At 41.8% G+C, this 26,933-nt stretch overlaps 1 protein-coding gene across 1 annotated transcript; it reads left to right on the forward strand.

Moving 5' to 3' along the window:
• ERICH5 (glutamate rich 5) lies at positions 1–25,859 on the forward strand. Its single transcript, XM_019822935.3, has 3 exons — positions 1–692; positions 21,030–22,055; positions 24,479–25,859. Exons 1-3 carry the CDS (start codon positions 635–637, stop codon positions 24,589–24,591), a joined length of 1,197 nt encoding a protein of 398 aa, XP_019678494.1. The 5' UTR covers positions 1–634; the 3' UTR covers positions 24,592–25,859.
• The last annotated feature ends 1,074 nt before the right edge of the window (positions 25,860–26,933 follow it).

Below are 26,933 nucleotides of genomic sequence, written 5' to 3' on the forward strand. Positions count from 1 at the left end.
TCTCTCTCAGAAATAAATAAACATTAAAGCAAACTAAAGAGGCATGACAACTAAATGTAATGTGTGGTCCTGGATTGGACAATTGGCCAACGTTGAATATGAGGTGGATTAAATAGTGTTAACAGCAAACTTCCTTGTGGTAACACAACTGCTGTTATGTAAGAACAGATCTGCCATCCAAAGCTGGTCTACCAATCAATAGCCACGGGCCACAATCGCCTCCTCCCACCTCCCCAGCTATTTAGTGATGATTCAGATGAGCCCTCCCAGTCCTTCGTTCTCTCCGGGGCATCCTCCCTATGCCTCTCTGAGTCTTTTTTCCTCTCCTCCTTGACCCCACCCTCCACCTCCTGCCAACCGGGCTCCCTGTTCCTGTCTTCTGCTTCCTCGTTCCCGCCTGCCCGGCCCCCTGGCCCCTTCCACCTCCCGGCGGCAACCTTCCCTCGCAGGTGCGCCCGGCACCCCGGCGCTCCGCTGTGCGCTTGCGCTCTGCACCCGCCAGAGCCGGGCCAGCCGCCGGAGAAGCTTCTGCGCCGCCGGTGCAGTTTGCGCGGGATCCGAGCTCCTGGCCGACGCTCGCGCCAGGCTGGGACAGGTGGCTGCGCTCACCCACAAGGCCGCCCTTCTGCCCGCGATGGGCTGCTCCAGCAGCGCGCTCAACAAGGCCGGCGACGGCAACAGGCTCCGCAGCGGTGAGCAGGGGACCCGGCTCCACCCCCGCCCGGGCCTCGGGGTCGCCTTGCTCCCTAGGGTTCCGAAAGGTGCGACCCGCCCGGCAGGGGGCAGGCTGCTCGCTGAGGACGGGAGTGGAACCCAGGGCAGAGCGCCCCTCCCTCCCGAACCCCGGAGCGCGGGTGCTGGAGCTTCGGCGTGGAGGTCCCGGTGCGCCCCAGCCGCGCGCGCTGCCGGACGCGGGAGGCCGAGGGCCGGGCCCGGGGTTATCCGCGGGGCGAGCGGGGAGGTGGCGTTAAACCCCTACCGCGCTTGGCCGGGGGTTCCCTTAAACAGATGAGTAATTTCCTGCCCTTACAAGAAGTGCTATTTAATCTCCTAAAAGTACGAACTTTCAGATCATATAAAGCTGCAAATTCCCTGGGAACCATTAGTTTCTGGTCCTAAGGAGAAACGTGATCCCCGTTTTTCTACCAAGACCTTGCCCTTCCGTCAGCATTTCAGCATCAGAGATGGTAACGGATGCGGAGAGCACAGATGGACATTCACTCCATCAAGTAGGATCCTGCACTTTTGAAGAGGTCAGATACACTTCCCCTGCCCTTCGCTTCAGTGTTTCTTGACGAATATGCGTGCCATATAAAGTGGTCATCACCGAAATTCAACAAATATATTTTGAGCGTCTATTATGAGATAGCCAAGTGCCTGGCTAGATGCTGGAGATACAAGTGACCCTACTTTTGAGGGTCAGGGATAGAAGAGACAGGCAACAAACAAGTTAAACGAATGATTAAGATACGTTTCTGACCGTGGTAAATCCTGTGAAAAGAGTAAGCAGATTAATGAACTAGAGAATGGGTTTTATAAGCACTTCTTAGATTCTGAATGGCTGACGTTTTGGATAAAGCTTCGAAGGTTAAGTAAATTCCTTCAAATTAGTTTGCAGTCATATTCAAGGCTAACTGTAGGGGAAAATTTGCACTCAAGTTCATTCTTTTCCACAGGTCTTCTTTTAGCATCTTGTGTTATTCCAATAACACAGAAATGACTTTCTCTCTGATTTTGTAGTAGCACAGGGTTTTCGTGAATGCTGTTTCAGAGTTGAGACACCGTGTCCTAGTTAGAAGTATGTTGCGTTGAATTCATTTTCGGGTGTGTGATAATTTATTTTTAATTTCAGTAGATAACAGCAATAAAAAGTTTAGAAATAAGCAAAGTAATTAAAGCCATGTTTAAGTGTGATTCCAAACCCTTTGTCTCTGACAATGCAAAGTGAAGAAATATCCATTCCTTGTGTACAATAGTTGCTGACCTTTCTCCTAAAGAAAAGAAAGCCTCTGTACCCCAAATATGCTCTCAAGAGGCCAGTGCAAAAAGTTAGTTAATTGATTAATTAGAGGCTAGTACAAGGAGAAATTTCTTTAACGTTTCATTTTATTTTATGAAGTCAGGTGGATTTTGCATCCTGCTCCATGATAAATCCTTGTTGGTTTCAATATGAAAAATTGAGGAAAATTGATGCTTCAGGAAAGGTACACCATATTTGGTTTTTCTCATCCCCCTCCATGGTCCCAGATATCCTAGGAGTAACATACTGATTTAAAAAGCAGAGAACTAAATCATCATAGTTTTTTTTATATAAAAACATGACTGAGGGGAATGTTACTCTTAGGGAAGGGCAAAAGTATCTAATAGGGGGAAAGGGTTTTTAATCCTCTCAAAAAATAATGAACAACGTTTTAAAAAAAAAAACAACACTTTATCACCAGTATTAATAACTGTCTACATAAGTCACACCTTTTCATTTTTTATTCATGCTTTCATCATTGTTCTAAGTTTTCACAGATGTTGTTCTGAAAGAAATATTTAAACGCCTGACAACCAGTTTCAGTGCATTGAAAATTAATTAATACGCTACATAAACTGCTCAATGCACGTATTAAATCAGTCAACAGGTGCATTTTGCTTTTGATGCCCAATCACACAATACTCTCTTGTAATTGGATACTATTGTTTGTTCATCAGCATTTCAATGCTGATCCATGATCTTGGAGGCTCAATAAATAATTCATTCCTGTTCTACAGCTCAAAACTTCTTTAAATCCTATATATAATCCTAAGTCTGTGGGTATGAGCTTTTAGATGAAAAAATCCAAGTTTATTAAATGTCCTGTATATGCATTTACTCACTGTACCCCTGGTGCCTAACAATATTTGGCGCATGGTTGTTGAATGAACTACTTCATTTAATCTTTAAGACAATACTATGACTAAGTATTATGATCATCTCCATTTCACACATAAGGAGCCCTGTGACCTTGGGCAAATTATCTACTCTTAAAAGTCAGAGCTGGGCTTTGAATTCAGGTACTCTGATTCCAGAGCTTGACTTCTTTCTCTTTAAACCACCTGTGATAACTAGATTTAAATCTGATTTATTTTATTTTTTTATGTTTTTTAATGTTTATTTATTTTTGAGAGAGAGAGAGAGAGAGAGAGAGAGAGAGAGAGACAGACAGCGTGTGAGCAGGGAAGGGGCAGAGAGAGAGGGAGACACAGAATCCAAAGCAGGCTCCAGGCTCCTAGCTGTCCTCACAGAGCCTGAAATGGGGCTTGAACTCGCCAACAGTGAGATCATGACCTGACGGAAGTCAGATACTTAACTGACTGACCCACCTGGGCACCCCGATTTAAATCTGATTTAAATTTCAGATCACTCTGGATCCCCATTAGAGGTGTGTTCATCCACTATGCAAACAACAAAAGAAATACAATAAAATGTAATAGAGCATTATAATTTAATAAATTTAATAATATAATCACAATATTATAATCCCTAAATAAGATATGTATTGTAATATATTATACAGATGTGATATATAACTTACAAATTTATTGGATATTAATATATAATATACATATTTTAATACATATTTGTTTACCCCTAGATAAGTTGGTAAAATATGAAGCTTATATATATTACTTCCAACTACAAACTATAAATATTTGGGGGACATTTGTTTAACCCTAGAGTTTTTTTTAAATGTTTATTTATTTATTTTGAGAGAGAGAGAGAGCAGGGAAGGGGCAGAGAGAGAGGGAGGAAGAGAGAATCCCAAGCAGGCTCCATACTGCCAGCGCAGAGCCCAATGTGGGGCTCAAACCCATGAACCATGAGATCATGACCTGAGCTGAACCCAAGAGCTGGAGTCAGTCAATGGACTGAGCCACCCAGGTGCCCCTAACCTTAGATGTACATAGATGTAGAGAAACTACCAGTGTCCTCCCACAGAGGTACAGATAATCTTCCTATCACACCAGAGATTCTTTAAATTTACAGTACCAACCTTTAAAAAATTTTTTTTAATGTTTATTTACTTTTTGAGAGAGAGAGAAGGCATGCGGGAGGAGCAGACAGGGGGAGACAGAGGATCCAAAGTGGGCTCTGCGTTGACAGCAAATAGCCAGATGTAGCGCTTGAACTCATGAACCAGGAGATCATGACCTGTGCCAAAGTCGGATGCTTAATCGACTGAGCCACCCAGGCACCCATCACAATATCAACCTTAAAGCCCTATGGGTTGATGTTAAAATATATGAACTAGCCTGTAAACTGGATTTGTTGGGGCGCCTGGGTGGCGCAGTCGGTTGGGCGTCCGACTTCAGCCAGGTCACGATCTCGCGGTCCGTGAGTTCGAGCCCCGCGTCAGGCTCTGGGCTGATGGCTCGGAGCCTGGAGCCTGTTTCCGATTCTGTGTCTCCCTCTCTCTCTGCCCCTCCCCCATTCATGCTCTGTCTCTCTCTGTCCCAAAAATAAATAAACGTTAAAAAAAAAAATAAATCTAAACTGTTTAGATTTAGATTTAAACTAATCTAACAGTTCTGCCCAACTTAATTTTCTGTAACTGGCTTAAGAACTGTTGTACATGATGCAGTAAAAGAATCATTAAATAATGGGTTGGAGTAGGTTACCTCTGAGATCTCTTATAGCTCTAAAATCCTAGAGCATTAAAATATGAAGCTGTTTATTTTCTGGGCTTAAGTTTAAATCAGATAGCAGCTACTTGGTTAGGTTGCTGTTAGGCTGAATAGGAAAATCCGTTCTACCGATCACACAGATGCATTTGTTCTGACCCACCAGACACCAGATGACTGACTAGGGAAAGAAGTGTGGAGGGATCAGGACAAAGGTGGATAGTCAACTAACTACCCAGTGCTACTCAAAGTGTAGAGCAGGGCCTGGTACATGGTACGCATACATTTTTACTCAATGCCTTAAAATGTGCGAGGAAAGTGGCTTTTCTTTCCAGAAGGACTATTAGACAGATTGAGTGGAATTTCTTATGTTTGTGGAAGCAAATTCTAATTATTAGGGCAATATTCTGTTCACAATTGCTGTTCTTTTCAGAGCCCCGAGGATCTGATGGAATCTGAACACAAAGGTTTTGTTGATTTCACGGACTAATGGACCCACAGGTGTCTAGGTCTTTGTATCCGAACCTTCCTCCCTGCCAGCCTTCTGTGTACATGCACAATTATTGCTTTTCTCTTTCCTAATATAAATCGCCACCCGTTTCTGGCAGACTTTCTTCCTGAGACCTTACAGCTTAAGCACCAGCATTGACAAAGTAAATAGATGGTAATTACTGACAAATTCATTGCTAGGTTAATGTGTACATTTTCACTGACAGCTATAATCATTTGTTTATTCTCACCTGAACTCTTGCTAGCTGCTTGGAGTCCATGTTACCTAGGCAATAGAATGAGGCTTGAATTTCATGCTGTTATGTGAATTGTTCTTTGTTCTGTGGAGATACCTTCACCTTCAACCAATATTTTCACATAGTGACATTTCAGTCCTAAGCAGACATTTTTTCTTTGTAATTGAAGAATAAACATCAAGATTAAAACTCATTAAAAATTTTTTTTTAATGTTTATTTTTGAGAGAGAGAGAGAGACAGAGTGTGAGTGGGCAAGGGGTAGAAAGAGAGGGAGACACAGAATCCGAACCAGGCTCCAGGCTCTGAGCTGTCAGCACAGAGCCGGAAGCGTAGCTCGAACTCACGAACCGTGAGATCATGACCTGAGCTGAAGTCGGACACTTAACCAACTGAGCCACCCAGGTGCCCCAAAACTCATTTTAATGGACTTTCCGTGCATGCAGATGTTATATAAATGGGGTTTCTTTCTTGAAAATGCTAGAAGTAGGAACCAAGTCTTGTATGTCTTTGTGTCCCCTCTAGAGCCTGGCACACAGAGGATGTTTGGCAAGTTTTTGTGGTAGGGTGGTTATTACATACAGCTAATTAAAATGGAACATAAGAATTGCATACATGGGGGCGCCTGGGTGGCTCAAAAGATTGGGCGTCCAGGCCTAGATTTTGGCTCAGGTCTGGATCTCACAGTTTATGGGTTCAAGCCCCATGTCAGGCTCTGCGCTGACAGTACAGAGCCTCCTTGGGATTCCCTGTCTCTCTCTGCTCTGCTCTTTCTCTCTCAAAAATTAAATAAGTAAACTTTTTAACAAAGAGGGAATTGCTTGAGTGGTTCAAAAATTTGCAAACGGTTGAAAAATGCATGCTGTGAAAAGTATACCTCCGGTCCTGTTTGCACCAGCTACTTAGTTCCAATCACACCCATGGGTAAATACTTTTATTAGGTGGGGTTTTTTAAATTTTTCTAAAGTTTCCTTATACATTGTAAATATTGTTTCCCTCTCTCATCTTCATTATGAAATGTATTATACCCACCGTTCTTCACCTTGTTCTTTTCACCTAACAAGACGGACATCTTTCTATCTTGATATACAGAGAACGTCTTTCTCCTTTTTTATCCTTGCTTAATAATCCATCGTGTGATTTGTTTAACCAGTCCCCTATTGATAGGCATTTGGTTTGCTTCCAATTTTTTCTAGTGCAAACAAGGCTGCAGTGAATTCCTTTATATATGCATCATTTTGAATGTGTTCAAGCACAGCTGTAGAACAATTTCCCAGAAGTGGCATTATTGGATTAAAGGGTATGTGCATTTATGATTTTGATGGATATCTGCCTAAATGCCTTCCATAAGACTTGTACCAGTTTACACTCTCCTCAACAGTATAGTACTCTCTCTCTCTCTCTGCCCCTCCCTTGCTCTCTCTCTCTCTCTCTCTCTCTCTCTCACACACACACACACACACACACACACACACACACACTGTCTCTCAAAAATAAATAAACATTTAAAGAAAACTAAAAAATAAAAGGGGCGCCTGGGTGGCTTAGTCGGTTGAGCCTCCAATTTCGGCTCAGGTCATGATCTGGCTGTTCGTGAGTCTGAGCCCTACATCGGGCTCTGTGCTGACATCTCAGAGCCTGGAGCCTGCTTTGGATTCTGTGTCTCCTTCTCTGTCTCTGCCCCTCCCCTGCTCACACTCTTCTCTGTCTCTCTCTCTCAAAGATAACATTACAAAAAAAATTTTTTTTGAAACATTTCAGTAAGTTTCTTATAAAATTGAAGGACTTTCAAGATTAGTGCAGCCACATCAAAACATGGGTGTGGAGAAGTCAGGAGACAAGGCAGGAGCTCCACTTGGTTCAGATACTTTGGACTATGATCTCATTTAATCTCCACAAGAGCCTTCTGAAGCAAACATCTGTATCACCAAATGCAGCTAGGAAACTACAGCTTCATGAGGATAAATAGCTTGTCCGAGATCTCAGAGCTAGCAAGTGATAGGGCTGAAGCCCAGTGTGTGTGACTCAGAAGCCACTACTCTTTTCACAGTCCAGTTCCATCTGGAGTCTAGTCCACTTCTGCGATAACTCATTGTATGGCCTTCCCTGTAGGAAAAACACAATCCATATTTGTTTGGTGGGTGGATGGGAGAATGGATGGATTGACAGAGATGGGGACTCAGGGGAATGAGAAGTCCTATTTAGAAAAGCACAGGGATTTCAACAACAGCCAAATGATGGAAAGAACCCAAATGTCCATCAACTGATGAATAGATAAAGAAGATGTGGTTTGTAGATACAATGGAATCCTGCTCAGCAATGAGAAAGAATTAAATCTTGCCATTTGCAACAATGTGGATGGAACTGGAGGGTATTATGCGAAGTGAAATAAGCCAGTCAGAGAAAGACAGATATCATATGTTTTCACTCCTATGTGGATCTTGAGAAACTGAACAGAAGACGTTGGGGAAAGGGAAAGGAAAAAATAGTTTCAAACAGGGAGGCAAACCATAAGAGACTCTTAAATACAGAGAACAACTGAGGGTTGATGGCAGGGGTGGGGGAGAAGGGAAAATGGGTGATGGGCATTGAGGGGGGCACTTGCTAGGATGAGCACTGGCTGTTGTGTGTAAGCAATGAATCATGGGAATCTACTCTCAAAGCCAAGGGCACACTGTATACGTTGTATGGTTAGCTAACTTGACAGTAAATGATTTAAAAAATAAAAAAGAGGCAGAGGGAGAGTAGGAATCAGGACCCAGGTAATAACAGAAACTGGAAGGAAACATTGGTTGAGGTGGGCTTGGGAAGAGAATAGGTTGTGAAGAGGGTCTCCTAATCAGGCAGGAGAAGGTCAACACAGCAAAACAAAGCTTTATTGTGTTCTTTTAAATCATGTTCCTGTAAGGTTGCCACATGTCCCATGTGTTATCCACAGGTTCACTTCTGTGTTAATGTTTTATAACATCAAGTTTAAAATAAAAACCTAACACTTGTGGGGGGTTACTGAAAGGCTCACCAAAACTGATAAAAGCATCAAACTTGGCCAGGCTTCAAAAGCTGGTGTGTTTAACTGCATGTAGTTCTAGGTAATTTTTTTAAGCAAAATACCAGAATATAGCTCTCCAGGTGAGTGTTAATGTCTGGGAAGTATCAAAATGACCTCAGAAGCTTCTTTACAGGGGTGCCTGGGTGGCTCAGTCAGTTAACCGTCCAACTTCAGCTCAGGTCATGATCTCGCAGTTCATGGGTTCAAGCCCTGTATCAGGCTCTGTGCTGACAGCCCAGAGCCTGGAGCCTGCTTCGGATTCTGTGTCTCCCTCTCTTTCTGCCCCTCCCCCACTCATTCATTTTCTCTCTCTCTCTCTCTCAAAAATAAATAAACGTTAAAAACAAAAAGAAGCCTCTTTACGTTCCCAGGGATGTTGCTGTTGTTCACGTTCTTTGAACCCCTCCTTGGGAGTTTACGTCAGGTTCTGGAGTTCATTCTTTTGTATATATTCAAGGGTGTCAGAGGTTTGCCCTTTAAGGATTAAGATTGAAAAGAAAAACCACATTGTGTTAAACAGCTAAACACCCATGGGAATTACTTTATGAAGGTAAACGAAATAGGCCAGGCGATGCCAGTGTGCTCAGAAACGAGGAGTGGTCATTGGAAAAAGGCAAGGAAAAGAAAGGGCAGCCTGTGTTGTAGGGGCAACTTCAGCTGACATCGCTTTCTTCCCCATGGAAGGGCCCAAGGATCTGTGGGTCCCCAGGATAACTGGGCTGGGCTGTGGTGACTGGGTGGCTGGAGTCCCACACCTAGGAGGGATGACCCTCTTTTCTCAAGACTACATACTCAACAGTTCCTTATGGCTGCTCCTCTGTCCTGGCTTCTCTAATGAGACAAAAGAACTCAAGACCCAATAACGTGTTCTTCATTCATACTGAACACTGCTTGACATTCAAATCTGTATGGCTCTGAAAACTTGCTTGAGATGAGCACATTATATCAGGCTAGTTTAGATAAATGGAGTGTCCAAATGTACATTAAGTAGAAAAGTCAAGATGCAAGAAGATCAAGAAGCATCCGTAGACAGCAAAATGGCACCCTTGCCCTATCGATCTACTGTAGGGTCACCAAAACTCACATTTCATTTATAAACAATGTACTCTGTAGCCACGACACTGTAGAACACTGTAGAACATGACAAAGCGGACATCAAAATAGCACCAATTAACACCATCCAAGGTAGATATAAAATGAACATGACCTCATAAGCCAAAGATGGAAATGACTCATGTTCAAGAGGCCACTCAACAAGCCTTCTCTATGACCTGAACCCCTAGCATTTCCTGGCTTCTTTGTAGCTATTCCTTTTGCCTCGCCCCTAGGTACCCCCTTTCCCAGACCCCCCTCTCTCAGTGATGGACCTGTCTCCTCTCCACTAAAAGAAGTGTCCTTGACATCCACTTCCTTGGATGTAGCATCAAACCAAGGTTTTTTTGTTTGTTTGTTTGTTTGTTTTTGACTATCAATTAATAGTCTGTTCCCCTCATCAGGATTTTCCCGTGTGGTGACAATACTTTCTCAAGTCTGTAATATATTTTTCCTTACACTGAGTGAAAATGTTTTCTTCAGAGGCTTGCCTTTAAAACTTCCTCTTAAAGGGTCCCTGCAAGATGAGAACATTCCACGCTTTGCAGACAGCCCTGATTGATCTGTTGTTGTTACGTTCTCAGCCTTGCCCACCTAAATGCTCCTCTAGTTCTGTTGATGGTGACAGAAATATATTTGTCCCTGTGTTGCATGTATCAGAGCCCCCCAGCCTGTGAGAATGAGTTTCAGTGTGCCAGCATTTCTCCCAGCCCTTAAGGCAGCTGGGCAGGGAGGGACCTTGCTGTTATTGATAGCGATAAGGAACTCTTTCTCCTTTTCCCTTTAGTTGATTTTGGGGAGGGGGGCTATTCTTACCGTTTCCATTTTCCTAAGACTGATAGGAACCACATAGTTTCTTTTGGCTAATTTCCTTTTCCTTTGCAGTAGAGTAGTAGCCTCTATAGACTAGATGGTTATGAGAGGATTTGAACATGTGAGTGTGTTTGTGTGTGTGTGTGTAAATTTCAACATATGGGAGACAGTATAGAGTGCTGATTAAGAATGTGGGTCTGGAGTTAGACTGGCTTCAAATCCTGGTTCATGATAACTTATTAGTGGTATAACTTTGAGCCACTCAATCTCCTTGTGCCTCAGTGACTTCATCTGTAAAACGGAATTAACAATAGTACCTATTTCATAGACTTGTTCTAAGGAATAAAATCAGTTGATACATACAAAGCACTTAGAGGTAGCCTCAATAGTGCTTAGAATAGGGATTGACAAACTTGCCTGCTGGCCAAATCCAGCCCACCACTTGTTTTCATAAATGAAGTTTTATAGGAACACAATTATGTCTATTCATTTACATGTCATTTGACTGCTTTCTTACCATGGTGACAGAGTTGAGTAGTTGCAATAATGACCCCAAACCAGCAAAGCTGAAAACATTTACTGTCTGTCCCTTTACAGAAAAAAAAATTGCTGACCCCCACCTAGAATATTGCCTAGTAAGTCCTCAATACAAATTGCCTGTCATTAACATCAATTTTAGTAAATCTCAATTTTTTTTGTATTGCTTTTCCAAGATCAAGTTTTGTTTTTTTCCTCAAGATCAAGTTCTAAATCCTCGAGTTTGTTGATTTCCTGACATTTTCGTTTTGGTAAATTTGTAAAAGGAAAGGAACTGTTAAAAATATTAAGTTAGTAATAAGGGCACCTGGGTGGCTCAGTCGGTTAAGTGTACGACTTCAGGTCATGATCTCACAGTTTGTGGGTTCGAGCCCTGCGTCAGGCTCTGTGCTGACAGCTCAGAGCCTGGAGCCTGCTTCAGATTCTCCCTCTCTCTCTGCCCCTCCTCGGCTCATTCTCTATCTCTTTCTCTCTCTCAAAAATAAATAAGCATTTGAAAAAATCTTTAAAAAATTGTCTTTAAAAAAACTATTAAGTTAGTAGTAGCACAAGTGGTACAAAAATAGCAAAAAATCATAAAAGTGGAATGGGAATGATCCAAGTTTATGAAATGGTTTTTCTAAAGCTATCAGATGTTATATTGCTAGGTTACATGCTCTTGTACTTTTGCTGCTATATTAAAAAAAAACTTTTATTTTAGAAAAGTTTTAGATTTACAGAAAATTCATGAAAGTAGTGCAGAGAGTTCTCATAGACCCCATACCCACTTTCCCTCATTACTAACATCTTGCATGAGCAGGGCAGGCTTGTCACAATGAATGAACCAATGCTGATACATTATTATTTTAAAAAATTGTTTTAAGGTTTTTATTTATTTTTGAGACAGAGAAACAGAGCACAAGTGGGGGAGGGGCAAAGAGAGAGAGAGAGAGAGACAGAATTTGAAACAGGCTTCAGGCTCTGAGCTGTCAGCACAGAACCCGATGCAGGGCTCGAACTCACAAACCATGAGATGGTGACCTGAGCTGAAGTTGGACACTTAACCGACTGAGCCACCCAGGCGCCCCACTGATACATTATTATTTACCAAAGTCCATGCTTTATTCAGATTTCCTCAGTTTTTCTCTAATGTCCTATTTCTGTTCTAGAGTCCCATTCAGGATTCCACACTACAGTTAGTTGTTGTGTTTCCTTAGGCCCCTCTTGACTGTGACAGTTTCTCAGACTTGTTTTCGATGACCTTGACAGTTTTGAGTACTGGTCAGGTATTTTGAGGACCATCCCTCAACTGGGATTTATCTGTGGCTTTTCTTATGATGCTCCTAGGCTTGTGGGTTTTGGGAGGAAGACCACAGAGGTAAAGTGTCCTTCACATCACATCATATCAAGGGTACAAGTTCTCAGTGTGACTTATTACTCCCTCCTAAGCTTTTCTAAGATTCTGAAGCTTGAAGAAGGGTGAATGTAGATTTTTGTTTTATACTCTAGTCTTACTGAAATCTTATAGTTAAATTTAAAAAAAAAATTTTAATGTTTATTTATCTTTGAGAGAGAGAGAGAGAGAGAGAGAGAGAGAGCAGGGGAGGAGCAGAAAGAGAGACACAGAATCTGAAGCAGGATCCATCCAGACTGAGTTGTCAGCACAGAGCCTGACCTGGGACTCGAATCCATGAACTGTGAGATCATGACCTGGGCTGAAGTCGGATGCTTAACCGACTTACCTTGTGGAGTTTTTAGGAAGATTGAGTAAGATAATCCACAAAAAGCTCTAGGCAAAATGCCTCAATAAACATCAGCCACAAGGCCTGTTCAGGTTGGTGAAGTGTCGCAACTTATGCCTATTAGAGACATGATCTTCACTTTCTCCCTCCTTGTCCTTGCTCATCGAGATGCCTTTGATTTTGTAGACTCGATTTCTGCCCAAATGTTGGCTCCCCGTGTGCCAGTAATGACCATCAGTCAATGAAGCTGTCTTTTTTTAGTGGTGAATACTGTTGATAATTTCAAAAGTGATGTTTTCTGCAACAGCTTCTTTCAAGTAAGAGTCTATTTTCTAGGAGTCTAAAAGAAATAAAATGAAATTGGAAAATCTTTTCTGAAGGAGGTAACTATTTGTCATTACTTGGCTCTGTAGCTTTTAGATATCAGCCTTTCCCCTCTTCAGACCCTACATCTCCATGTATGCTCATCAAGTGTTCCAGAAGTGTTTCTCCAACTACATGTTCTTGTTTCTTTATAGTTAAATTTCTACATTAGGTTTACCTTCAGATTTTATCAAATTTACTTTGTGATGGTCAAAACTAAGTTTAAATATATCAAACGAGGTAGTTCTATTGAAAAAGATGGCTTGTTCAGGGTGCCTGGTGGCTCAGTCAGTTAAGCATCGGACTTTAGCTCAGGTCACGATCTCACTGTTCATGGGTTCGAGCCCTGCATCAGGCTGTGTTGACAAATCCTCTGTCTCCCTCTCCCTCTGTCCCTTCGTTGCTCACGTGCTCTCTCTCTCTCAAAAATAAATAAACATTAAAAAAAAAAAAAAGAAGCTTCATGGGTGCCTGGGTGGGGCTCAGTTGGTCAGGCATCCAACTCTTGATTTTGGCTCAGGTCATGATCTCATGGTTCGTGAGTTCAAGCCCCACATTGGGCTCTGCACTGACAGTGCTGAGCATGCTTGGGATTCTCTCTGCCCCTTCCCTGCCCATGCTCTTTCTCTCAAAATAAATAAATAACATTTAAAAAATTATTTTAAAAAAATATGGCTTTTCCGATTTTTATTTACCGTCTCTAGGATTTTTTTTGCCTGATGGTTTCACACTTCAGTTATATGGGGTATTGCTTAAGTTCATCTCTCTTCAACATGAATGCCCTGCCAACATCTACTGACTGACAGAACACGCCCTTGGGGCTTAGCATTTGTGCCACGGCCCGCGAGGAAAGTGTTTTTACATACTTTAGTGAGGGAAGAGCACAGACACATCTAGAATAGCTCCACTAGTAGCTCCACAAATGTTTGTTGGATAAATGATAGGATGAAAGTGAGGAGAAAACAAAGAAAGAAAATGGGAAAGAAGATGAGTAGACTCTTCCCTTGGGGCCGACTCATGTGGCATCTGGGTTCCCAAAGCCCAAAAGCTGCAGGAACCAAGAAATGGTGGCAGCAAGGGAAAATACCAGGGAGCCCCCACCCCCCACCCCACTATTCTCATTGATTCTCTAGAAACCCAGCAGACAAACCAGTGAGGTCTCTGGGATGTCTGATGGGTCATAGCCATGGGATAGGAAATATTGACCTCAAGTTTTTCTCCTCGCTGGGTAGAAACTTTTCATTTCTGATTAGGGTAATGAACGGAGTTGAAAAGCTTCCATTGTAATGTGAATTTCAGGTATGTTAGCTCTAGTTCTAATCCCTTCTGTAATGTTGCCTAGTATTTAACTTCTTTGTGTGCCTATCACAACGGTGCTTACAACCAGGGTTCTGTTAGTTCAGCTGTCACAACAAATTTGTGCATGGATCAACTTACAACAGAATCAAGAGAGATAATGAGCACCAAAGGATTAGGCCCAGAGCAGTGTATGATTTGATAAAATGTAGGGTTCAGAAAACAGACACATCTTTAAACAACTTTGGATGTGGAAACAATGCATCTCTCCACAATATTTATTATATAGTAATACAGATTAGGCACAGAATGTCTTCTGTGTGTGGACCAAAAAATCTTACTGCTTCAAGTTAGAGTGCTAGAAGAAATGATGTAGTACCTTCTTCTACCTCAAGGAGGTATATCTGGGATTCACAAAACCACGCAGACAGAGCATGTGGAGATTCTTGGGTGAGAGGTAAGGCATAGGTACTAAGTCGTACTTAGTGAGGGAGGTAGCCATTATTTGAATCTCCATGCAGACAGTAAACTTTTTTTTTTTTTTCTGGCAATAAACTTAAGGATGGCAGGGACCAGATCTTCCTTGTCAACCGTTGTAAACTGCTCAGCTCAGAAGAGGCATATTAGGCACTCGAATACTTGAATTCAGTGAATAAGTGAAATCAAAGCCAACAAACAGAATGAAAGAGATTTATTTATAAAAAGCTGCCGGTGGACTTTATTAATGCCAGTCAAGTCCTGCCTGACATTATGAATACTATCACATTATTGATCAATAATCACATTAAAAAATTTTTTTTAATGTTTTTATCTTATTTTTGAGACAGAGAGAGACAGAGCATGAGCAGGGGAGGGGCAGAGAGGGAGACACAGAATCCAAAGCAGGCTCCAGGCTCTGAGCTCTCAGCACAGAGCCTGACGCGGGGCTTGAACTCATGACCTGAGCTGAAGTCGGACGCCCAACTGACTGAGCCACCCAGACACCCCAATCAGTAATCACATTTTAAAACTTACCGTGGTAACGACACAATTCTGTAGGTCAACATTGACAGTTTTATAGTGTTTAGGGGACTATTTATCCAAGCTCTTTAATGTTGACGTTCATTCTGTCTGTTGCTCAGTTAGCTGTAATTTATTTGACAGGGGCCACCACTAGACCACACAGGACCTTTGTGAAATTAGAAAAAGATGCCCTCCCCGCCCCTGACACATGCAGCCTTGCAGCCTGCAGGTGCACAGAGGCTGGAGTTGAGCGCTCTCTCTCTCTCTCTCTCTCTCTCTCTCTTTCTCTCTCTCTCTCTCTTTCTCTCCCTCTCAGCAGAATGCCCTGTGCAGTGAGAAACCTGCACCTGCGTAGCTGTATGCTGCTCCCCCCAGTTTACTGAGTACCTTCTCACATCACACACCATATTGGGGAATATGCATATTATCACCTCAGTCAATTCTCCAAAGAGGCCTGAAAGGCAGCTCTCATATTCCCATTTTACAGATAAGGAAGCTGAGGTCTAGAGAGGTTAGGAGCTTGTCTAGATTGTACAGTTGAATAAACGTTGAAATCAAGATTCACATCCAACATCAGAACACTCTGGAATGTACTGTTCCAGCTGAAGAGGAGGAAGGTCAAACAGATCCAAAAATCCTACTTCCCTCAGTGGCTGGGGATAAAAACATTCTGAAGGATATGCAGTCTGGGGCCTGAGAGGAAGTGTTTGTGGCAACTGTAGACTTCATTGCTGTATTCTCTGAGAGGCGGTTTGAAATTACCATTTATTTTCCAACCTTTTCAGTTTTTTACTTCGATCTCTTTTTTTCTGAATAAGCTTAGAGAAAGGTACCGATACTAGAATGAATGAAATTACCTTACATGTCTGTTTGCCCACCATAATGTCTTCCTTTCTAGGGCCATCAAGTGAGGTATGATACCGGTGACGGCTAGCATGGACTGTCACTCAGTGGTGCCGGTCACTGTGCCGGTGCTTTCCACTAGCAATGTGATGCATGGAGTCCTCACAACGACTCTGCCGATACTGTTCCCATTTTACAGGTGGTGAAACTGAGGCACAAAAAAGGCTTAATCAGGCTAGTGAGTACAGGAGTCAGGACTCGAACCCCCCACATTATGGGTGTTGTCTTCAAGGTCATACGATCTCTGCCCTGCCTTTTAGAACAGATTGTGCTTTTCTCTCACATAGGAAAAAAGAACTTTGGGGCTATTAGGTAAGAACTATTACTCCAGGGGCACCTGGGTGGCTCATTTGGTTAAGCGTCCAACTTCACCTCACGTCATGATCTCACAGTTCATGGGTTCAAGCCCCATGTCAGGCTCTGTGCTGACAGGTCAGAGCCTGGAGCCTGCTTTGGATTCTTACTCTCTCTCTCCCTCTCTCTGCCCCTCCCTTATTCTCTCTCTCTCTCTCTCAAAAATAAGTAAATAAACATTAAAAAACAAAGGAGAAATTAAAAAAAAAAGAACTATTACCTCCAAAATACATTCCTTTCAAAATTCAAGCAGAATGCAGTTAATTAATATAAATACAAAATGAATGTGGTGTCACTAAACTTTTCTCTTTTATTATTTTTTTTTTTGGTGATTATTTTATTTATTTTTAATTTTTTTCCTCAAGTTTTTATTTAAATTCCAGTTAGTTAACACAGAGTGCAATATTATAGTTTCAGGTGTAGAACTGAGTGATTCATCGCTTTCATACAACACCCAGTGCTCATCACAAAACTGCCCTCCTTAGTACCCATCACCCATCTAGCCCATCCCCCATCCACCTTCCCTCCAGTAATCCTCAGTTTTGTTCTCTATAGTTAAGATTTGGTGATTAAAAAAAAAAAAAAAAGTTTTGGTGATCATTTTATTTATTTATTTGTAAAAGTTTACTGACTTATTTTGAGAGAGAGAGAGAACAGGGGAGGGGCAGATAGAGAATCACAAGCAGGCTCTGTGCCGCCAGCATGGAGCCTGATGCAGAGCTCGAACTCACGAACCGCGAGATCATGACCTGAACCAAAACCAAGAGTCAGATGGCTTAAGCAACTGAGCCACCCAGGTGCCCCAAGATTTGGTGATCATTTTTAAGACGTTTTATCTCCTTTGAGCTACCTTAGAAAAATATTAGAGACAGTGACATTCTTCTGTAATATTTCCCAGTTTGGCTGACTATTTTCAGGTTATATTATAAAAATATTATATGTCAAGGGCATTTGCCTACTTCAAGTATATCAATAAGATTAGGAAAAGTACCTAAGAATGAAAATTGATACTGTGATCATGGGCATAAATGTTCTAGTTATGGCAAAAATTGATAGAACACTTGAGTATTTGTGACACTATTCATGGAAAATAACTTTTTATAAAACTTTTGTTTTTGGAGAAGAAAACTTGACTTAGTCTGATAGCATAATATGTTTTTCAAAATATAGAATTGAGTGACTTTGGTTTGGGTGTGTTGACACATTCCCCCCCATGGCTTTCTGCTCTAGAAGAATGATGCCTTTAGAATGCACCCACAGCTGGCACAGTTGGATGAAAGTCATTCATGTCACTTAACTGACAGTACTAATCACCGTAATAACTATTTTACCAGAAAATATAATTTGGCAGACATCTGTGATTAGTATACTAACACATTTCCTTGTTAATTTCCTTAGACAGCCCTCACCAGAACATCCTTCGTGTGATCTGAATGAATCGTCTTGTCATAATGAATTATTTTGTAGGCCTGAGAAATCACTTTTATTAAGTTGCCTTAAGTGCTATTAATTTGAAAACCTTCATGATGAAGCCTGAGGGAGAGGCGAAGGATAGCCCTTCTCCCTATTCTGACATATGACCCTTGGGGGGCCCACAGCCAGGGCCCTGAGTCTCCCCACATCCTTCCCAAACTCTGCTTCTCCAAGCCTCAGCTTGAATTACTCTCCACCCAGGGCTTCCCACCCAGCCCCAGAGGCCGGGTGGGAAATGATTTAGTGTGAACACATGTATTAAGGAGAGAAACAATTGGCAGTGAGTTGAATTAATGACAACACATAAACTAAGGAAGTGAAGACAATGACAATTATTATTTCAGGGAAATACAAAAAGAAATTTACGCAAAGTAAGAGCTTACTGTTTGGCTCAGTTCTTCCTAGCAGACATACTCATTCTATGGACATGCACTTGAATGTTGATTTACCCAAATTACAACATGATTACTATGTTAAATGATTGCTGATATATAGTTGGTGAATTGAAAGGAAATGTTAGTGTGTAATGGGAGAGGGTGTGGTGATAGAGGTAGGAGGAGAAGGAACCGAAGCCTTTATTTTCCATAGTGGGAGTTCACTGAAAAGCCCAAACTGAAAAATCGTGAAGTAGCAATTTGCTTAGAGATATAGAAGAAAAATATCCCTTCAGACAGCTAAAAGAATTAAAATATTTTCCCCTAGGGAAGGGGAAATGGGAGAGGAGATCTGAGTATTAGTTGTGCATTTTACATTAGATAAGCGATATTCAGTATAGATGTATGCATATGTAACTGGGGTGAGGAGTAACTTAGGGAAAAATATTAAAACAATTTTTTTTACATTTATTTATTTTTGAGAGACAGAGAGAGACAGAGCACAAGTGGGGCAGGGGCAGAGAAAGAATGAGACAGAATCTGAAACAGACTCCAGGCTCTGAGCTCTCGGCACAGACCAGACATGGGGCTCGAACCCACAAATCGTGAGATCATGACCTGAGCTGAAGTTGATGTTGAACCAGCAGAGCCACCCACGTGCCCCAGGGAAAAAAGATTTAAAAAGAGAAGAAAAGAAAAACAATCTTTGGGGGGAAAAAAGGGTAGAAGTATATCACCTAGAGGTCCCTTTTAACATGTTGGTTTATTTTCTCTCAGTGTTTTCACCATCTATTTGTGATTTACTTTTTCTTCCGCCCCCTTTCCCTTCCAATCATTGACATTGCTATACTCATACTATATGTGAAATTGGTAGCTAACTTACTGAGCACTTAAGTGCACGCAAGACCTTGTGCCAATACACATTTTATATGCATCATTTCGTTTGATTAACCCAACTGTGTGTGCCAATATTTTAACTTATTATATCATAAATATATTTTTTAAGTTTTATATATTTATTTTGAGAGAAACAGAGATAGTGTGAGAAGGGGAGGGGCAGAGAGAGAGAGAGAGGGAGAGAGAGAGAATCCAAGCAGGCTCCGTGCTGTCAGTGCTGAGCCACACGTGGGGCTCGAACCCACGAAACCACAAGATCGTGACCTGAGGTGAAACCAACAATTGGATGCTCAACTGACTGAGCCACCCAGGTGCCCCATAAATATTTTCTTATATTAACATATCGTCTTCATAACCATCTTTTTCATGGTATAGTAATATTCCATCCAGCAGAATATTTATCTTTTCCCCAACTTATTAGACTTTTAAGTTGTTTTTTAATTTTTGCTATTGTGAAGAATACTGAGATGATATATATATATATATCAAAAATATATATATTTTCCTGACATTTGTACTTTTAGGATAAATTTCCAGAAGGAGGATTACTGGGTCAAAGAGTATAATCATGTTGCCAAGTTGCTTAGCTGTCTAGGGCACTTTTGTGTTCCTCCTTTAATGTTGATGCCTCGTGCAGCCTTGAGATGGGGGGAGAGAGAGATTCACTGCCATTTTACAGATGTGACAATTAGGAGCTAGGTCCCCAAGGTCACACAGCTGGGGGAAGAGCCAGAATTACAATGCATGGTTCCCAACTCTTTCTTGATTTCTGCCCCCCAGATGAAATGAAACACAGGTTAAACTGTCCCTGCCACTTTCCTTCCCAGACATCTTGATCTTTACCGAGTGGAGCTTCTCCGTCATGGGGCCCTTTCCTTCCACTGAGGCCCATTCTGCTTTGGGAAAAAGTAAGACCTCTGTAGCAGCCCAACACCACACACTGAAATCTTCTACTAAGGCTAAGAGTGAAAAGGAGAAAGAACATGAGAAAAAGCAAAGTGAAATGTGCTTATTGAGAATATGGGAAGGTGTCTAAGGAGCAAACAAGAAAATATTGTAGTTTTGGGGGACGTGTTAGAGCTGAACACAGTAAAGAAGTTTGACTTGGGGAATGTTTAGGTCATGGTATGGCCTCTCTTTACTCAACTCTACACAGGACTCTCTCTCTAAGTTTACTTATTTGAGGGGGGGGGGAGAAGGGCAGAGAGAGAGAGAGGGAGGGAGAGAGAGAATCCAAAGCAGGCTCCACACTGTCAGTGCAGAGCCAAATGCGGGACTCAGTTTCACACACCCTGAGACCATGACCTGAGCAGAAATCAAGAGTCAGACTCTTCCAGAGTCGGACGCTTAACCGATAGAGCTACCCAGGCGCCCCACCACTGGACTCTCTTAAATCTACTTCTTTTTTTTTTTTTTATGTTTATTTATTTTTGAGAGAGAGGGAGAGAGAGAGAGAGAGAGAGAGAGAGACAGAGCACGAGCAGGGGAGGGTCAGAGAGCGAGGGAGACACAGAATCTGAAGCAGGCTCCAGGCTCTGAGCTGTCAGCACAGAGCCCAACGTGGGGCTCAAACTCACGAATGGTGAGATCATGACCTGAGCCGAAGTGGGATGCTTAGCCGACTGAGCCACCCCGGGGCCCCTTAAATCTACTACTTGATTGTGATATATTTTCTGAGGATAGAAACTAACCAAAAATTTGTATTTTTTCTTTTTCAAGTGAAGATTCAAAAAGTAACTTTGCATATCTATTTTTCAATCATAGAAGAAAGCGAGTCCTGCTTTGCCCAACCCAAACCACATACTCCGGGAAAAGAATCATCTACTCTTTACGGCAAGGTACAAAAGGAAAGTCCGCCTCCGTTAGAGAAGCTCAAGATTTCAGCAGCGTCTACAGCTAATGGTGTTAAATCCCTCCGGGAACAGCCCCTGGCAGACGATAGTACAGACCCACCAGGACCTACAGAAGACGCTCAGCCTTTAGAAGGACCCAGGGAATCTGAGCCACTTCAGCCGCATGTCAAAGATGATACTCCCGGGGCAGGAGAGAAGAATGACACGGAAGCAGTGACAGAGGCTCAGTCTTTAAAAGGAAATGCTGAGACTGAATCTGTAGGAAGAGATACCACGTATCAGCCGTCGAGGATCACAGGAGAGAGGGACTCTCCTGGAGCAGTGGAAGGTACTGAGAATCCACAAACTGCCACAGAGATGAAACCTCTAGGAACAGAGGAGAAAGTTCCTCCTCTGGAAGCAGCTAGAGAACCACAACCTCAAGAAGCAATGGGAAAGGGTGAACAGACCCAGCTCCCAAAAACAGTTCCCAAGGAGAATGAATCTCCAGAAGGATTGGAAGGGGGTCAGTTTGTGGAAATGGCTGGAGAGCAGAAACTTCAAGAAACACTGGGAAAAGATGAGCAATCCCAACTTCTAGAAACAATTCCCAAAGAGAGTGAATCTCCAGAAACATTGGAAGGAAGCCAGTTTGTGGAAACAGCTGGAGAGCGGCAACTTCAAGAAACAGTGATAAAAGATGAGCAATTCCAACTTCTAGAAACAATTCCCAAAGAGAATGAAACACCAGAAGTATTGGAGGAAAGTCAGTTTGTGGAAACAGCTGTAAACAATGATTTGCTCCATAAAACTCCTGAAGGTCTAGGAAACATGGAGCAGATTCAACCTGAAGGGATAGTTGGAAGCACAGAGCATCCAGTGGGAATTCTAGAAACAGGAGCTAATATGGAAACGGTCAGGAAAATTCACACTAATGAAGAGGACCAACACATTGAAGGTAAAAGTGATGTTGTCCGAAATTCAGGGTTGTTTAGATGTGCTACATAAGAGATCATCCCTGGGGATCTCTATTTCAGGGGTTTGAACTTCATTTTACCCAAACCAAAAAGACTTCCATACCTGAAAAACAAGCTCTTAGCTTTCTAGCAAAAATTTTCGAAACCATAGTCCGTGTCTGAAATTTTTAACCTGGAGTTTCATTGTTGAATACACTTGGATGTTGAAGGCAACATGTTAAAATTTCTGAGTTTTTCCGAGTTCGCTTTTCATCAGGCCCCATGGAGGGTACGAGGATCCAAAGTAAAGGTGAATAGGTGGTTAGTGGGGGAATTAAGCTTCTAATGAAAGAATACCCACATAATGGATCTTAGACTATAGTTTTCATCTTTGCCAATCTTATCCTTAGAAAATTACTGTCAGTCTGCTTGTGTCCTCATATAGTCCTCTTGTCTTTCTGGGAAGACTGGAGAAAATGTATTATGTCTTGGTAAAATGTGTTTTTAAAATGTACCTCACCAGCGTAAAACAAAGGGTATTCATACTGTTCTTTATTAGAATTATAATTTAAAAATAACATTTCTTCTGGGACATGGTTTACATTTTGGTAAATTTTAGCTTCATACTACAGTATAATTAAATAAAACACACATCTGTCTGTTTCTTGATTCATTTATTACCCCAGAAGTTTTTGAGTGCTAATCATATGCCAAGTTCTAGGGGTATAGGAGATAGGCCCTGTCCTCACGGTGCTCATAGGCTAGCGGGAAGAAGGCAGAATGGAAACAAGTTACCACAATCTGTCGAGGTAAGTGCTTTAATGAAGGTGTAGAAAAGTGCTCCAGGGAAAACAGGGGAGATGTACTTGTTGCACTAAGGTTAGCAAACTCAAGTCGTTAGGGCCTAGGATAATGACCGTGAGTGAAGCGAGGGGCACATGTTATGGCATGGGGAGCCCTGGGGACCGTGGTGAACAGGAGCACCGTCCTAGCAAAAGAGGCACCGCTTCTTGGTTCCATCCATGAGCATGGGGGTCAGTGTGGCCCATTCTGATTTCTTAGGGAGACAGATTTGTATCTACAACGTCCAGACTTTTAAATATTTGCAATCTTTTTTTTTTTTATCTCTTTTTTTAATGTTTGTTTTTGAGAGAGAGAGAAAAAGAGACAGAGTACCAGCAAGGGAGGGGCAGAGAGAGAGAGGGAGACACAGAATCTGAAGCAGGCTCCAGGCTCTAAGCTGTCAGCACAGAGCCTGACATGGGACTCGAACTCATGAACCATAAGATCATGACCTGAGCCAAAGTTAGATGCTTACCCGACTGAGCCACCTAAATGTTTGCAGTCTTTAAATTTTAACAATTGTTTTCTTTAAACACCATAATGGCCCTAGGTTTCTGGGCATGCCTAGACCACCTTTTCATTTAGATATAAATGGAACGTTTTTAAAACACTTTTTAAAAATGTTTATTTTTATTTGAGAGAGTGAGAACATGCACACAGAGGGGCAGAGAGAGAGAGACAGAGACAGAGACAGAATCTGAAGCAGGTTCCAGGCTCTGAGCTGTCAGCACAGAGCCTGATGTGGGGCTCCGACTCATGAGCCATTGAGATCATGACCTGAGCCGAAGTTGGACGCTTAACCAACTGAGCTACCCAGGCGCCCCTAAATGGAACTTTTCATTTATAGTATGTTCTGCTGTCATTTCTTGGGTAATTCTGTAGCCTGATTTTATGTAGGAGGATGCCAAGATAGGAGATGTTAAGTGACATCAGCCATTCAGAGGATCTGAGAGAATCAGGGCAATTGCCTTTCCTTTTTTTTTTTTTTTCCAAGGGTTACATTTTTTTTTTAAATTTTTTTTTTTTAATTTTTTTTTTCAACGTTTATTCATTTTTGGGACAGAGAGAGACAGAGCATGAGCGGGGGAGGGGCAGAGAGAGGGAGACACAGAATCCGAAACAGGCTCCAGGCTCTGAGCCATCAGCCCAGAGCCTGACGCGGGGCTCGAACTCACGGACCGCGAGATCGTGACCTGGCTGAAGTCGGACGCTTAACCGACTGCGCCACCCAGGCGCCCCTCAAGGGTTACATTTTTAAAGATGTTTTATTTATTTTTGAGAGAGAGAGAGAGAGAGAGAGCAAGGGAGGGGCAGAGAGAGAGAGGGAGACACAGAATCTGAAGTAGGCTCCAGGCTCAGAGCTGTCAGCACAGAGCCTGACGCAGGGCTCAAACTCATGAACTGTGAGATCATGACCTGAGCTGAAGGTGCCCCAGGGCAGTTGCCTTTCTAGATACCATCAGAGAAATGTACTAATTTGACCTAAAGAGCAGAAACTGCCCCACTGGAAGTCAGCTGTGAGGTGCTTTATTGTCAATGATAAATGAGAGTATCTTAATATCTCCTTTGGTTACTTTTCCAGGTGAGACAGGAGAAAAAGTTGAAACAGAGATGGAGGATGAGAAAGTAAGTGAAGGGACTGGAACAAAAGAAGAAGAAACAGGGGAAGCTGTGGACCTTTCAGCAGCCATGTAGATGGATGTGGTGGCAGAAAGATGAATAGGCAAAGGTGTTGTGATAGAAAATGTAGTGAAGTGTGTGACTTCGGATCTGATTGTGTCTATAAATGTCTGTGTGTTTTATACAAGGAGTATGGTTATCATGTTCTTGATTACATTGTTCCATAAAACTGCTAAGCTGTAAACAGTTTTCTCAGGCACTTAGAATAGTTATCCATTTAGAACTACAGTAGTCACGGCCAGTAAGGACTAGGGTATAGGATCACTGAAGGCTGTGAGGGTGTTTTCTTCACTGTGGCAACACGTCCATTCGGTTCAGAAAATGACACCCTAAAAAGAAAGTATAAACCTTAGGTGTAGGTGGCTGGAGAAAGGAGTTAAATTTTAGGGAGCATATGATAATCAAGTAACACAGTTATAATTACAACGGGATAAGAATGAACAACAACATCAGGGCAAACTATATCTAGTGGGGTTTTTTTTTTTTTATTTCGTTTTTTTTTTTTTTTTTTTTTTCTGTTGCAGAATTTAAAGCTGGTAGGAACCTACTCACCTTAAGTCTGTCTACTACCATAGACTCTTATTTATGTCAAAGGAGTGCAGTCTCTGGTGCTGTTGCAAGATCAGGCATTTCCACACTGAAAGGCTACACGTTTTTCCAGGTGCCATTTTAAATCAGTTGTTGATCTTACACTTCTGTGAAGGGTTTCATTGGTGTTATCCTTTTAACTGACATTAAAGGCGTTTTAAACGTATTGACTTTCAAACGTATTTCAGAGACAACAGACAGCAAGAATTAAAACCTATTTGCTGCCTGTGTGGAATTTATTCCCTGGGTCCTGTTTTGTTTTGTTTCTCAGATTGCTGTGGCTTAATGTTAGGCTTTCAAGGTAGAAAAGAGCTAAGAAATCAAGATTTAGAAACCATTTATAATATTGCATTAATGTTAAAATGATGCACCATTGAAAGTTACTTTTCACAAATTCTTCCTAAGTTGCCAAGGGATTTTGGTAAAAGATTATACATGAATATAGTAATGACAATAGCAATCTTGTCTACCATTGAGGACCTGTGTTTATGTATATCAGGATAGAATTATATTCTGGAAACATTTTGTTTCCTTTTCTTATTTGTAAATGTGTATTTTTAAGATAACTGCTCAGATGAATTAACTAGACTCTTTTACTTTTAATTTTTTTTAATTTAGTTAACATATCATGCAATATTGGTTTCAGGTTTAGAATTCAGCGATTCATCACTTACAAACAGCACCCAGTGCTCATCACAAGTGACCTACTTACTACCCATCACCCACAGCCCATCTGCCACCCACCTCCCTCCATCAACCCTCAGTTTGTTCTCTGTTGTTAAAGTCTCTTGTGGTTTGTTTCCCTCTCTTCTTTCTCACCGCCCCCCCCCCCCGCCGTTCATCTGTTTTGTTTCTTAAATTTCACATATGGGTGGAATCATATGGCATTTGTCTTTCTTGGATTTGACTTATTTCACTTAGCAAAATACATTCTGGCTCCATCCACATCATTGCAAATGGCAAGATTTCATTCTTTTTGACGGCCGAGTAATATTCCATTGTATATAAATAATCTCTTCTTTATCCATTCATCAGTAGACTCTTTTACTTTGGCTTTTATATTAAAATGACTACTAAGATGACTTGTAATTAATTTCAAGAATATAGCATACAGGGAAGAATTATCTTTATTCTGATTTTAATAGTAGTTTATGTTTCTGACTTTAAAGAGTTGAAGTAGACAACAAGAGGGGGTACTTGAGTAGATGATGTCCCCCTTTCTGCAAAGTAGCTCGATTGTGATTTTATTGAGACCAAGGGCTGTTTTGTGTATCTTTGATTCAGGCATTTATCTCCTTTCATGGAACATTATAGGCACTTGATAAATATTTGTCAAATCAATGCATGAATAATAAATACCCATTTATGTTTAATTCATTAGAAAAGAATATATTTAAGATATCAATTTGTGTAGCACTAACATTTTCTTGAGGGCTGCTCAAACTCAGCAACGAGCTATATATTTGGTGTAGTTTTCTGAAAACAGCAAAATTTTGAGGTCAGGAAGTGTATATAAATCAGAACTGATATAACATCTCTCAAGCTGACTTTTGTAATCCAAAGGTGTTTTTCCTGACCAAAAGGTATTTTTTTTTCAACGTTTATTTATTTTTGCGACAGAGAGAGACAGAGCATGAACGGGGGAGGGGCAGAGAGAGAGGGAGACACAGAATCGGAAACAGGCTCCAGGCTCTGAGCCATCAGCCCAAGCCTGACACAGGGGTCGAACTCACGGACCGCGAGATCGTGACCTGGCTGAGTCGGACGCT

The sequence above is a fragment of the Felis catus genome, chromosome F2, assembly GCF_018350175.1.
Source record: "Felis catus isolate Fca126 chromosome F2, F.catus_Fca126_mat1.0, whole genome shotgun sequence".
Lineage (NCBI taxonomy): Eukaryota > Metazoa > Chordata > Mammalia > Carnivora > Felidae > Felis > Felis catus.

Excerpts from the sequence above, each read along its gene's own strand:
- ERICH5 (XM_019822935.3), top strand. The coding sequence starts at position 635 with ATGGGCTGCTCCAGCAGCGCGCTCAACAAGGCCGGCGACGGCAACAGG. Across the intron at positions 693-21,029 it reads CGGCAACAGGCTCCGCAGCG|AAGAAAGCGAGTCCTGCTTT; the intron begins GTGAGCAGGGGA and ends TTTCAATCATAG. Across the intron at positions 22,056-24,478 it reads AGAGGACCAACACATTGAAG|GTGAGACAGGAGAAAAAGTT; the intron begins GTAAAAGTGATG and ends TTACTTTTCCAG.